Here is a 14,486-nt window from a genome sequence, read left to right as displayed (position 1 = left end):
ATTGCCAGTTCAATCAATCCTAAAAGAACAGCGCTCCTGTGAACGGTGTGCCCGCCAGGGAGTGTTGCAGGATGACTCCATCTAGAAGCAGAGCTCACTCTGACATTCCCATTAGATGCTAGTGATGGTGGATGGGAGAGTGTTTGTTTAGTTATTTATTTAAAATAATGACACCAAATAAAAGAATCATAATACCACCAAGAATTTGCTTCCAGGTCCTGGACCTCCTAACTGCTGGAGCAGAACTGTACAAATAATACGGCTCCAGCTGCGGGGAAAAGGCTGCGGTGTCAAACAGCACGGAGCTGGGTGGGCTGCCTGCTCAGAGCAGCACAGAGTGCGACACTACAGCACCACTGATACCACTGAGTGCTGCTGCACCACACTTTGATCCACGCTTTTCCATCAAATACCTGCAGAATCACAATTTTACTGTGATATCAACATATCTTCCAGCCCCATCAGCTACACATTTAGCATTTTTGGTAGAGAGGATATAGGCAATTTCAGAAGAACATTAAAGATCTGCGGAAGCAATCGAAGGACCACTGCACCAGAGAGATGGTATCAGAGCTACTGAGGATCCCTTAGGCTCTGAAATCCACCCGTAATTTTGTAGCCTAGTGTGACAACAGTCTTAGGAAAGCCACAGACAGAAAGGCACTAAACAAACACACCAATAGTCCACTTGGCAACCAAACTCCTGCTCCAAGAGCTTTCATTCCAAATAAACGTGACTGGAACAGGCTGTGAAAGAATGCAGGCAGAGCCACAATGCTTAGAGGCAGAGGTGCGTCCGTGCTACTCATGAAGAGCCTGCTCCATCTCTGAGTCTCACTAGTTCACCTCTGAGAATGAACAGCTGAGGAAGGGGATTCGGTCATGAGTACTTCCCCTTGGCTTTCTCTTCTGTTGAGTCCTGTCACCCTGCACTCTTCTCACTAAATCAAGAGAATATTTCTGAAGCTGCAAAGAGAACCTACCCATCTGGACAAAAAAAAGGTTATGGTTTTAGGATCAAACCTCAGCCTTCTGCCTCACTTGCTGCAACATCTGCTGCAGACTTCTGAACGGCAGTTCAGAATGCTTTGACAACAGCTAGGTGCCACAAGAAGCACTGCATCCTGACTTTTCAGGATAGCCACATATGATTACTTACCTTGCATAGCATAACTCATAAGCTGCTGTTTATTCTAGCAAACTCACTGGGGTATATGGAACTATACTGCAAGTCTGTTTGCCAGAGTGAGCCCAAACACATTATGAAGTTCCCCACTGTTTGCTGGAAGGAAGCTGGCTCTCATTGTTTCCATTGCTGGGGTAACATAGACAAGAGCTAACAATGAAAGCATCAATCAAACCGAGCTGAGCCTGCACAAGTCATATGGCAAATACAGAAGGATTTCAGACAATATAAACACCACGAGGTTCTGCACGAAAATGGTATTTCCTGAAGATTAACACACTGAGGCGGTTCCACCAACCTGCCCTAATCTTGATTTGGCTCCTGGAGTTTTGCATCCTTTAAGGAAACCACAAATTTAGACATGGCTCATCAGAACTTTCACTAGAAACCCAGAGCACCTGAGTCGACTTAAACCAATCACATGCTTCAATGCTAACAAACCAGTGAGCCCAAATGAGACCCACGTATAAGGAGGGATTCATTCATTTGTTAAACTTTGATTCATGTACCGTGCGGTTGACCTGAGAGGAGGCCAGAGGATTAATGAAAATCACATGCTGGGCGCTTTTCCTGATGCAGGATTTAGTCTGTTTTATTTTTGAATGCTCACTCTGCCATGGCTGCTCAGACAGCTCATTTCAGAAGAGTGTCAGCCTTCCAGGAGACTCTCTGCTTTAGCACTCACAGATCCTAGAATGCAGCAAGCTCATACCATTTGTGAGCACTTCAACATATCCTTATGGCATACATGTGGTTATTAATCTAATGTCCATACAAATGCCACACACACACACAATCTGAATTGCCATTTTTGATCTTATTGATAGCCTACTGAGACAACACTACCTTTGTCTGTTTAAAACAGAAAACAGAGGGATATTTTTCTTCGATGTTTCAATGCAGATTATTTCAGAAACACTGTTCCGAAAATGTTTGTATTGTGGACTACTGTCAAGTTCCACATTTTTTTTCCCAGATAACCATATTCATATCAAATATGTATTTGAGAACAATGTAATGGCAGTCCCATTTTGTAGACCAGCAACAAAACACTTACTATGAACTTGCATACCAGCAACGTCCTACAGAGCAGTTTGGGAATGCTGCTTTATAGGGTTCAGATTGCAAGCTGTTTCCATGCTGGGTGCATTGCATTTGCACAGAATAAAAGACAACAAGCATTCATTTCAGTTATTCTGACAGACAGCGATCTGATATATATTCACATTAAGTTCAGAAACAAAGAGAGGGAAAATAGGAGAGGCATTAACTTTAAGACTGGATGACCTACAGAGATAGTCATGACAGAGTATTCACCATGATTTTACACCTTAAGAAAAACATCCGTCAACTTCCACAGAGCAGAAGGGTAAAGAACAGGACAGCCTATCTCATGTTGGACACATGAAGCCTGAACTTTGGTGCACAAGAAGGATACGGGAAGGCATGGAGACTTCTCTTGAAGAACTAACTTGTTTTTACCAATTTGTTGGGAGAGTTAGAGGCCAGGGAAAAATTAATGAGTGGAAAGCAGCCAGGAAAAATCTAGTCCAGTTTATTTACTAGAAACAGCATGAAACAAACTATTCTATTGACCCTCCACTGCTTCTTGGTGAGATTTATTGTGAGCCAGGAGCAAGTCTGACATGAGTCTTGGAAAAAAATGTATGAATATAAGCACCAAATAAAATGAGCAGCCAAATTCCTGGCTACTCCATCTACTGACCTTAAAATTTTTGCTCACTAAGGCCTTTATTCCAAACAGCAGCTCTGAAAGAATCAGGACTGCCAGCTCAATTTTTACACAGAACTATGAACAGAAGTTGATCCACCTGGATTCTAGTTTTTGCAATGGTTTTGTCTGTTGTCATGTACTGCTCAGTTGTTTGTGGAGACATATTACATCAGCCTGGTTTCAGATGGGATCTTTCCAGCTTGATATTAAAGAAAAGACCGAAGTATTGCTCAAATATACCAAGGCTGAGAAAACAGTATGGTCACTTGCAAGATTTAGGCAACTGTTCATAGAAATGGGCATGTGCACTGAATCCAGCAGGTATCATGCAAGAATTTCTGAAAGGACTGGAAGACAGTCTGTAGCCAAACGCTTATCACCCTAAATTTCCTTGATGACTTCATTTTTTCTGATTTCTGTTCTGTCTTTTCTATAAGATAAAGGTATTCAGCATTTTTATTTAAACATGCTTAGGAGTTACGTATACTTTTGTATAATGATAGGATAAGCTTTAAACTTTTTAAAGAAAAAAGCCTTGGATAAATGCAAAGGTATGATATTACCTGTTGGAATTTGTTGTACACTGGGTTGCTCAGCTGTGTGGGATTGCGTCTCCCTTTCTTCTGGCAAATTCTTGGCTGTAAGTAAAAAAGGAAAACGCATCAGTCACAGAATTTGTTAATGACTCTCTAGAAAATGTCTCCATTTAAGGAGGTGATATACTCAGTTCAGGTATACCAAACAGCACATCTTGAAAGCCCATGTAGAACCTCCAAAGTACGTTAAACTTCATGGACAGTATTTGTTACCTAGGATTATTCACCTCAGATAAGCAATATTACCAAATTTTCTCAGGTTCATTAAGATTGGTAAAACACGTATTCATGAGATCAGAAAATCCAGTTCTGAGCTAACCAGGTAGGTAGCTGCTCTTATAAGTTAGTCTCCTGCAATATGAGTAGCAAAACACTACAAAGCATGTTGTGAAGTCTCCTCTTTTCCCTACCACACACAAGTAACTATCGTTTGCTTAGACGAAGATTTCTAGTGTTCCCCAACTAGGTTGTAAGAGAAAAAGGGAGTTGAATGAAACCTACACGTAGAACATTGTGACATGGGGATCTGCTCTATCCTCGTATTATTCCTGCACGATGCTACTTCCATCTGGCAATGGTTCTGGTAAATCTGTCCATCTGATCCACATACAGGCTCCCCATCATAGCCACAGTCTCGTGAACACATACATTGCTCAAAATACTCATCCTCCAAGCAGCCAAAAATATTATTGCATGGTCCAGAGTGAAAAAAGCCTGAAAAGTAAACAAAACATCCAAAGGAATATTTTTGCGTAGCATGGGGAAAGTAGAGATGGGGTGGCAGTTTTCTTATTTCTCTTATGTAAGTTTTCATGTTGAGTTCTCTAAGACTTCTCATAGAAATTTACAAACTTAGTGGACTAAAATGCTCTGGGAAGAAAGCTGCAGCAGACTGCAGGTACAGGATAATGCAACTCTCCCACAGTTTGGATGACATACAGGATAGGAATAACTTTTCCCAGAATCTATGATTTTCTTTCTGTCTCTGACAAGTGAAATTGTTTGATCTTCCTACAATTAATTGACGAACTCTACCACAAGATATTTTACAGAAAGAAAACCAAACTGCATTTAAAATAAGTTTTTACCTTTATGTTTATTAACATGTCTCACTTCTCACAGGTATGTCCAGATATATACATTATATCTTGCCTCTGAAGCAAGTAATAATAGTCACTGGTGACTGGAGAGCAGACGACATTGGTCTGTTTCATTGTCATAACTTTAATGCTGCTATCACACAGACATCTGTAAACCTTCTACTAATAGATACCGAAATAGAACATTTTTCTAAATATCATTTGCAGTTCTCCTCTAATTAACTCACAGACATTATGTCTGCAGCTTCCTTTTTCAAAAAAAATCTAAGCTTTGGTGCAACTTACCAACCCACTGGCTAGCTGAGCTCTCTACCTCGTTGCACGTTGGCCCATCACAGAGCTCCCGAGCCAAGGGACTGTTTTCACTCACATTGTAGAAACGAGTTGCTTCAAAAGCTGCAGGCCGAAAAGAATGAGAAATCACAATTAAGTCTTATGGTTAGAGCCCTAATGGTGGCAAAAATCAAAGGAAATCAGGCACATACCTGGCTCATAGTAATCATACACTTTGATAGGAACAGGAGCTGTTTTCCCAACTATATACTCTCTGAAAGCTTGAAACTTTACACAGGTCATGCACTGGCTAGGAATCTGCATGAAATGACGTAAAAGACTCATTGTAACAAAAACAACACTGTAAATGAAGAGAGAGACAAATAAATACAGCATGGGCCCTAACGTAACACACTGCGCTGGACACTTGGTGAAAATGAAGGTACCTCCAATACTAGGTACTAATACTGCCTCTTTTATGCTTTGGTTTCCAACAAAAACCACAACACTTGCCTACCTGAAAAGATACTCAGGCAACCAGACATTTAAAGCTGCATCATGATCCACATCTGCAAGGGACTACTGACAGCAATACACAGTACCTATGCTACCCACTGGCCATTTGCCTTTCTTTGAAAAGCAACATAATTATAAGAACCAAAATAATTACCTCGTCAAAATAAAAAAGGACTTTTCTTCCATCAACTTCATATCTTTTTAATCCAATTTGCTTGTTCATCAATAACTGGGAAAAAATGAACAGGTTTAGTTTCATCTCATTTTATACAAAACAGTTTGCAAGAAGAAAGATTTCAGACTACTTAGAAAATTCATGGTCAGATGCTAAAACCCAGAGATTTCTTCTGCTGGAGATAGATATTTCAGGAAGAGAGAGGGGAAACGCAAAGAGGATTGAAGTTACTGTCAGAAAACTGAGGAAAAAATTGTCTGTGTTCTTTTTTCTGATCTGATGAGGAACGCTTGCAAGGTGCACCATGCTGGGTGTTCTTCCTAGTCCCTGGGGAGAGGGGTACATTTATTTCCCTCAGACTATGCCTGACATGTCATCCATAATCTAACTGAATAGCTCCCAGATTGTTTTCAGTACCAAGGCTCAAGCAAGACCTCAGAGGCACCGAAACACTCGATAAAGTCTTATTTACACTCTCTTAGGCCACTACTGCTGGATCACACCGGTTATTAAAGACCCCCCTTCTCCCACCAGCTGAAAAATCCAAAACATTCTTCTGCCAGGAAAATTAATCCTTACATTTGAAAAGAGCAGCCATTTGAAAGAGCCCTAGGCATCCTCCCTTTTGAGGGATGGGGTCAGGCCAGGCCTCCGCTACCCATCCCTCTGAAGCCCAGGGATTTGTAATACGCATTGTACCGGTCATACCTACAGAATACATCTACTTCTGTGGTTTTTGTTTTGTTTTGTTTTTTAGTTATTGGGACAACCTGATATCCAAGGAGTATTAGAACAAGGTGTAAGAGTACTTCCCACATCTAGGGTGCTATCGTCCGTAATCTACCCCAGCCAATTTAAAAAATGCTGTAGATCACCTCCTCGTGCTAACTGCAGGTCAGTAGATCATGAACACAGTGAAACAAGAGCACTTGTTTATGGAAATACTGCGCCACTTCAGAGAATGCAATAACTATCTCCCTGGAACAAAATGCTAATGAATGTCCCAAGAAACATAAATAGTATGGTCTGATATAATTCTAGGAAGCTTTGTCATTTTTTTTTTTTCCTCTTCAAGTTTCCATAAGAGATACTTCTATGATTTTCTACATTCGGACAAATAACATCTTCATATAATAATGGCCAGCATGCTCCATGTACTTGATCATTTGATCAGTCATTACTGCTTTGATAAATTATATTCAGAACACATCTGTTATGTGAGAAACATTTAATTCAGAAACTGATGGCCTGTGGAAAAGGACACTTGAGTTTTAAACCCACTTCAGGGAGCAGAGGGCCAGAGCAGACACTTGAATTGTATTCTCCAAACTGTCCTGTTACTTCAACCTCTGTCAGACATCCTGTTTGTGACACAGAGATAATATTTACTCAGTTCAAAAAGAAAAAAAAAACAAAAAAAAAACCAAAACTGTTCCTAAGTTATTTTGAGGTCCTAGAATGAAAACTCTGTGGAAAGGAAGACAAAGAATTATTATTACGTATCAGAACAAATGACGCAAAACAAAAACTATTCCTACTGAAATTTGCCCAAACCTGCTACCAACAGCTTTAACTGTGAATTTCTTCAGCGTAGTGCTTCCAGTTGTAAAACCCTGCACACAGCTTCCTGCTATTACTGTAACAAGCAAAGGAACATGTGTTTAAGTCACACACAATATGGAAAGGGCCAATTTAATTTGTCCTTATAATTTTAGGGGCCTGGTGGTGGCTGTTATTACTCAGCAGTAGATGGCTGCAGACAGTCCTTTTATGAGGGCTTGGAGAGGCTGGCGCCACCGGGAAATGCTCAGCTCAGCTAAAGTTGCATTTTTCTGGTGAAGCTTGATATATACCAGCCTGTGGTGACCTCCTGACCTTGTCGACACCCAGCATTATTAGAAGGATTTGTGGCTGCACAGCCAGGGGGGCTGCCATCAATGCTCAGAGTATTCATTAACCATCGCTGCCCCGGAGCTGCACGTGGGTCCGCTCTGTGCACACTGCTCTCTTGTGAGGGCAAACAACAAACAAGGAAATCTGATTTACAGCCTTGCCCCTCCTCACCAAGAACAGAGGGAACGGCTAGGGTAACAAGAAAATGCAGCAATGGGAATGATGGGGCCTACCTCTGTTGAAGGTGGTGGCCAAAATACAAAACTAGTAACATATCGACAACGGGTGCATGATTTTGAAATATTTTTGATAGCCAAAATTAAATTATAAGGGTATTTGCATCTTCACTGCCTACCCAACCCATATGCTTGAACTTTGTCCCTAATTTCCGATGCTAAGGATTTCTGCGGTAAGAAGGCTGAACTCAGCTTTTCAAGGGGAACATCATTCCCAATTTAGCAAAATTTTCTTCTATCCAAAGGAAGTAATTCACTTTTGGTTAAGGAAATGGACTGCCCAGTACCGAATCCCAATTGCAGAACCAAGCCACCTGTTACTATGTGCCCCGAGACCCTAACAGATGGGGTTACGCTGGGACTCTTGCTTCTCTACCCACAGATGCAGAACATGAGATTCAGAGGGGCGGGCAGACGACACAAGGGAAAGCGCAACCAGCTCATCTGCTCAGTGCTAGAGAAAGCCTGTTCTTGCTTAATGTGCTGGAGAGTTCATTCAGCTGTGAGGAAATAACTCTTCTGCAGTAGCAGGGCAGCTTTCTTATTTATTTATTAACCCTTCGACTGCTTCCATCCAGGCCAGGAAGAGGGATATGACAGAATATAGAAAGGGCATGAAGCTGACACAGGATGCTTCACAGGCATTGACACGTTATTTGACACAAGCAGTACAGGTCAGTCTCCTGCTCCAGTTTCACTATGCTCACTGTTAGTCTCTGATTTGGGAATACTGACCAGCACCTGGTCAAGGAGCTAGCAATGCTAAGGCACTAGCAAGATGATATTGAATGTGATGCAAGCATCTTTAAAGCCAAGAAAAAACAAACATCAAAGGCAGGGTGGTGTCACAGAGTCCAAGGCTTATGGCAACACCCTGGAAGGCAAGGGAGAATAGAGGCATTGCAAACAGAAGGGTTTTGAAACATGCAACACTGGGGAATCAGAATTAGGGTTTCCTTGCAGAGTGTATATCCTAATATTAATCTCAATCCCAACTGTCTTCAGTGTTTCCTCTACTTAGAGCGCACACAGCTTGCCCTGAACACAGGTTAGCGTAAATCATCAGACACCGCACAGAAGCGATTGCTGCATGCGGCAGCGTTTAAGTGGTAACTAAATACAAAATAAGCACGTTTCATTTAAAAGTCTTTACCTGGAACACCTATCGGGACCAGCCATGTAAACAAGCCTCATGCCACAGCACAGCTGTCTTGGCATAAAGGAAAAAAAAAACTTCAAGGACTGAAATCATAAAATCACAGAATATCCTGAGTTGGAAGGGACTCACAAGGATCATCGAGTCCAACTCCTGGCTCCACACAGGACTACCTAAAAATCAAACCATATGTCGGAGCTTTGTCCAAATGCTTCTTGAACTCCGGCAGCTCGGTGCTGTGACCACTGCCCTGGGCAGCCTGTCCCAGTGCCCGACCACCCTCTGGGTGCAGAGCCTTTTCCTAAAACCCAGCCTGACCCTCCCCTGTCCCAGCTCCATGCTGTCCCCTCGGGTCCTGTCGCTGTCCCCAGAGAGCAGAGCTCAGCGCCTGCCCCTCCGCTCCCCTCGTGAGGGAGCTGCAGGCCGCCATGAGGCCTCCCCTCGGCCTGCTCTGCTCCGGGCTGAACAAACCAAGGGGCCTCAGCTGCCCCTCACACGTCTTCCCCTCCAGACCATCTTTGGAGCCCTCCTTCTCATATCGCAGTGCCCAAAGCTGCACCCAGTGCTTGAGGTGAGGCTACACCAGGCAGGGCAGAGCAGGACAATCCCTTCCCTTGACTGGCCAGCAATGCCGGGCCTGATGCCCCCCGGGGTAGGGGGGGCCCTTTTGGCTGCCAGGGCACACCGCTGCTGGCTCAGGTTCAGCTTACCAGCGACCAGGACCCTCAGCTGCCTTTCTGCAGGGCTGCCCTCCAGCCTCTCATACCCCCATCTGTACAGAGATGGCAGAATCTCTGCAGTTCCTTGTGACACGAGAACATGGGGGGCCCTCTCAGGACTCAGCCTAGAAACTTACTGTGTCCCCTGCTGAAACCAGTAAGGGAGATACTCACTCAGTACAGCCTGGACAACGGTACCTCCTAGTTCTATAATTTCTTCTTAGCCCATTTCAGCAATAGGGAATTATTACTTAGCCTAACCGTTTTTCTCTTCTGTAATCAAAATCCCTCTTCGCTCTTTGCTTCAACTAGTTTCCTCCTTTTACTCCGCTGATAAAACTTTCCGTGGATTTAACACCATAACGATATCCTGTCATTCTGCTCCTGTCCCATTTTGAGATCTCTGGTCCTGAGCCAGGTTTCCATCCATATTTTCTCTGCCATTATTTATGTAAATTACTGTGAAAGAGAACTTACTTGAAAGCAGTACAAACAACCGTAATGCTAGCACTTCAGCAGGAGGAGATAAAATAGTAACCAAAACCGCTACAGACCCCTCAATTTCCTCCTTTCTCTTACCACAAGGATACTGGAGGCCTCCTACTGGTGGTCTTGCCTCATCTGAATAGCCATACTCATTTCTTGCACCATTTGTCACACGTGAGAGAATATCAAACATCAACATACAAATAAAAATCAATATATTTTACGTGCATGCATTTGAAAGCAAATCAGATTTTTTGACATGCAGCTTGTGAATGGATTTAAACTTTGATATTTCTTTTTGCAGTAATAATTTCCTATCTGATCAACATACACCTTCTACAGAAGTATTCCAAGCACAGCTCCCTAATACTGAAAGGGCCCAATTCTCTTCTCAGGGACTAGTGGACAGATTTCTCTGGCTTTGCTGACAGCGGGCTTTTGGTATGGGTTATAAACCCCTGAGGAAGAACATATCCATCTCATATTCTCCAAGAAAATGCAACAGTGTTTGTAAGAAATTAGCCAAATCAAGTGAAATCCTAGAGAAGACAAAGCAATGTGCACTCTTCGTGCACTCTTCCACTGAACTAGGATGTCAAATTAAAGTGCCTGGTCTTTGCTATGATTCTGCTTTAAATTCCCCTCTCTCCCCTGCCTTCATCTATAATGAAGATAAGGTTATTATAGGAAGAAGTCTTTTTAAAACAAAATACTTTTTTTCAGCTCTTTACCAGTTCTCAAGGATGCAGTTTAGTTCCTTTTTACACCTCTTCAGCTACACAGTCCTTAAAAACTAAGTCCTTAAATATTTGCAGCATAGAAAAAAACCAAGTGAATACACTGTAATGCCTTAACAAAATATAAAGCAAAGCTAAAGATTACAGTTCATCTCCCCTAGAGGGCTGGCTGGGTAAGAGGCACATTCTGTCCACCTCAGTTTGGCTTGCAATAAACATGATGTTCTCCCAGAAGAAAAAAAAAAAGGCAAAAAATTCCAAGACACAGAGCCTCCAAAGAAATGGAATCCAGATGTTGGAGATAACACAGCCCACTAAGAAGCCATAAACAGCTCCTGTTAGAGCACATTTTCACTTCAGCATTTCCAAATGGGTCTCATTTAATTACTGTGCTCTGTGCTTAGTAATAAACTTTCATTTGACTGTGTTCGGCAAATTTGTTAATCTTGCTCAGAACATCTGTTTACTCATTTCAGATAAATATTTTTTGACGTGTGAAATCTCCTGCCCCCAATTTTAATTGCATTTTTTCAGACAGTGCTCTAAGAGACAACAGCATTTACTTCCTATTGCTCCCCAAAGGGAATCCCTGCCAATTAGAGAGCCCATTCCCAGCCCAAGACCACGTCTTGCACTCTTATTACATCTTACCTGCTCTAGGCTCTCAATGTCTGCACGAAACCCTGAGAACAATGGCACTTCCAAAACAGCCATGTTAGAGGATCCAGAATGCAGCCATCTTCCCATAAGAAGAAAAAGAGAGAGAGAATGAAAATAAACTCCGGATCCAAGGTAACAAATGGTACATGGACAACTCAGAATGGAGCATAACTGAAACAAACTTCAGAGGAAAAAAAAACAAACAAACCACAAAGTGTCTATTCTTCTTTGAAGAATTTGTTGAAAGCCATAGACTACACGTTTTTAACAAAATCCTCTTTTCTGCTTTTATTCAACAAAAATTAAGGACACAGTTATAGGAGATGTCCAGGTGAATGGCAGAAAAGCAGAAGGAAAGATGTAGTCTCCTGTGGGGCTGCTTGCCTTATTTTTCAATTAATCACTGAGAGAATGTACTTTGGTAAAAGGGAATAACCTCTTGGAAGAAAAGAAGCTTCTGTGCTTCCTAAGTGGAGGGCTGCAAATGGATTGTGGTGTAAAAAAAATATTTCCCAACACAAGGTGGAAGTCATTCCACCCTGGTATTTCGTAAATGGCCATTTCCCTCCAGCATCTAATTGGCACAGAGAAGTGTCTTTGCTAATGAGTCAGCAACCTCACTCTCTAGTTAATAGTGTCAAGGAATTCACTGCCTATATCATCTTGTATAATATCAATGAAGACTCCAAAACACTGAATTCCAGAGTTGTTACTACTGAAGCATGCATTAAAAACAAGTGGGGTGGGGGGGCATTGAAAGAAAGTTTATTTGGTCCATTTCAAAAGGTTTCATTTTTTTTACAGCATGGCCGAAGAGTCAAAATCGTAACAAGAAAGCTCCTGCTAATTCCAGAACAATGCCCCCTTTTTCTCTGTATTTGCATACAGTCCACTGTCAACTGTCCCTCCCTTGGCAGCTTACCTGTTGGCTGATCAGTTGCACCACAAGCACTAAGACAATGAGCTGGGACCCTAGAGGGCTTATTTAGCTCACAGCCAGCACTGAGAAATACAGCACACAGCTTCCTGGACCACAGTTGCCAAATCTGGCTCCTGCAGGGCTACCTGGAGGCCTCTGTATGGATACCTCTAGGTGGGTGGGTTCGTGAGTTTGTTGAAGCAGTGCACAGAGCCAGCCTGGATGTAATGGTGCACCCAAGCTCATACGTCCACAGTGACATTGGATGGTTTGTGGACTCCTTGGCTCCAGTTCAGAGCTAAGTCTCCCATAGAGACATTAAGCCTTTTTGATCCTGATCTAACTCCATGCACCACACTCCCTAAGAAATCCTACAGTATCCCTTTACCTGCAATCACAAAATCACAACCCTCTCTTTTTCATACCCACCCCAACTCTTCTTTACAGGAAAACATCCCAAGGACTTAATTGAGCATGACAACTCTTAAAAACTATTACATTCTGAGCAACATCCTATCTCAACATGTTTCCACCATCACCCTTAGATGCACTCCTCTTTTCACATTGCCTGAATAAGATGATGTAGGAGTTAAAAGAGCATCATTACAGGAAGAAGGGGAGGAAAGGGAAGATTTCATTTGCTTTTGTTTTCTTTCCAAGCAATCAATCTCCTTGGACTGGGCTTCCTCTCAAATTTCTGTCTTTGCTCCAGCAATTCCCAGGGCAGAAAGTTTCAGAAATAACAACAGAAAGGTTGTGTTGATGCAGGGCAGCCTCCTTAGTTACAAGCATCTTTAAGGGACTGACAAGACTTTCTAAGCCTCTCTCCAATACCAGCTGCGGTGCTGATGCAGAGGGGGGAAGAGGATGAGAAGGTGGTACTGTTATATACAGCGAGACAGACTCCAGCAAACTTTTGGATGATGAGTTTGAATTGCTTATCACTGGCTGTTGTTAATGAAGGAAGGAAGAATTCAACTAGCCCAAAAAATGCCTGGCCCAGGATTTCACAGGCTTGTAGCAATCAGAGTCAATGCATCTGCCAGCAACATAGCCCTGTGAGTAAGGGACAAGTGTGTTGACAGAGATAAGATCACATCTTTGCCTGGAGCCACTGCAACTAACTGTTTTCAGAACTGCAGTCTGTGTAAGGTTTCATATCTGTAGGGAGGAAGGAAACCGAAACTGATAGGGGAGAAAAAAATTTCCATTTCTTTGAATTACATCCAAGCTGTTCGCTTGACTTCTGCCATCTGAATGCGGTGATGTTGCAGCCCCACCACCTGCCACGCTCCTGGTCACAGATATACGGAGTGATTATGAAACCATCCCATTGGGAATGGTTTCTTCTGTGGCACAGTAGGACACTGTAAGCCCTCCCTCTTTACTTTGGTTGTGGCTTTCCCTCTTTTGGGCCGACTTTCCAACAACCTCTTTCAAAACTAAAACATTTTGTAAAGAGATCAGCATCTCCTGATAATTGCAGCAGCACTGGCATGTTTAACCAGAACATGTGTAAGTGGATTGAATACATGAGAAACTATTCTTGCTGCTCTCTTTTTGTTTATAGGCAAGCTGTTTCCTCTTAATACCTTGTGTTTCTTAATCTGTAAAAAGAGATGTAAACTGCTCATGTCTTTGCAAAGTGCTTTGAGATCTAGCAATGACGCTTCTGGAGCTTTAGTCTGGGATGCAGACTGGCATTTCCTACCTAGTGCACGTCTCCAGTATAACTTTGTATTCCTGATGATCCCGATCTGAAGCTGGGTCATCATCATCCACCAATGCCCTCTCTCTGTGCAAGGTTTCAGAGCGATTCTCATCTGGAGAGACAGATCGCAGGAGATTTGGAGCTTGAAGATGCTGCTCTGACTTTGGCTCCTTCAGGTTAACCAGGAGCTGGAAAGCTGGTTTGGCAATTGGATCAGGCACGTTGTAAGTGACATCAATCTGCAGCAGAAAAGAGAAAAAAAGCAACAAAACAAACTAAGGCAGTTTATAAGACCTCAATATTTTGTAGAATTTGCAAACATTCCCCAAAGACACGCGTAAACACCAGATCTCTTCAGAGAGAGGTAATGGCTGTCACAGAAGCAACC

The 14,486-nt window shown here is 42.5% G+C and overlaps 1 protein-coding gene across 6 annotated transcripts in view; it reads right to left on the bottom strand.

Moving 5' to 3' along the window:
- Nucleotides 1–14,486, bottom strand: part of CPAMD8 (C3 and PZP like alpha-2-macroglobulin domain containing 8) — a 54,044-nt gene that overhangs the window by 6,125 nt on the left and 33,433 nt on the right. For all 6 annotated transcript variants that reach the window (XM_050715669.1, XM_050715671.1, XM_035567770.2 and 3 more), the window contains exons 35-41: nt 14,099–14,337; nt 11,460–11,547; nt 5,561–5,635; nt 5,103–5,208; nt 4,903–5,013; nt 4,019–4,231; nt 3,485–3,559 (exon numbers count right to left, since the gene is read on the bottom strand). In XM_050715669.1, coding sequence (XP_050571626.1) covers nt 3,485–3,559; nt 4,019–4,231; nt 4,903–5,013; nt 5,103–5,208; nt 5,561–5,635; nt 11,460–11,547; nt 14,099–14,337 — 907 coding nt within the window. The remainder of the gene's footprint in view (nt 1–3,484; nt 3,560–4,018; nt 4,232–4,902; nt 5,014–5,102; nt 5,209–5,560; nt 5,636–11,459; nt 11,548–14,098; nt 14,338–14,486) is intronic.

Source organism: Cygnus atratus, chromosome 26 (assembly GCF_013377495.2).
Source record: "Cygnus atratus isolate AKBS03 ecotype Queensland, Australia chromosome 26, CAtr_DNAZoo_HiC_assembly, whole genome shotgun sequence".
Classification (NCBI taxonomy): Eukaryota; Metazoa; Chordata; class Aves; order Anseriformes; family Anatidae; genus Cygnus; species Cygnus atratus.
The sequence above is the reverse complement of the archived record's forward strand: the minus strand, read 5'-3'. Positions and strand labels throughout refer to the sequence as shown.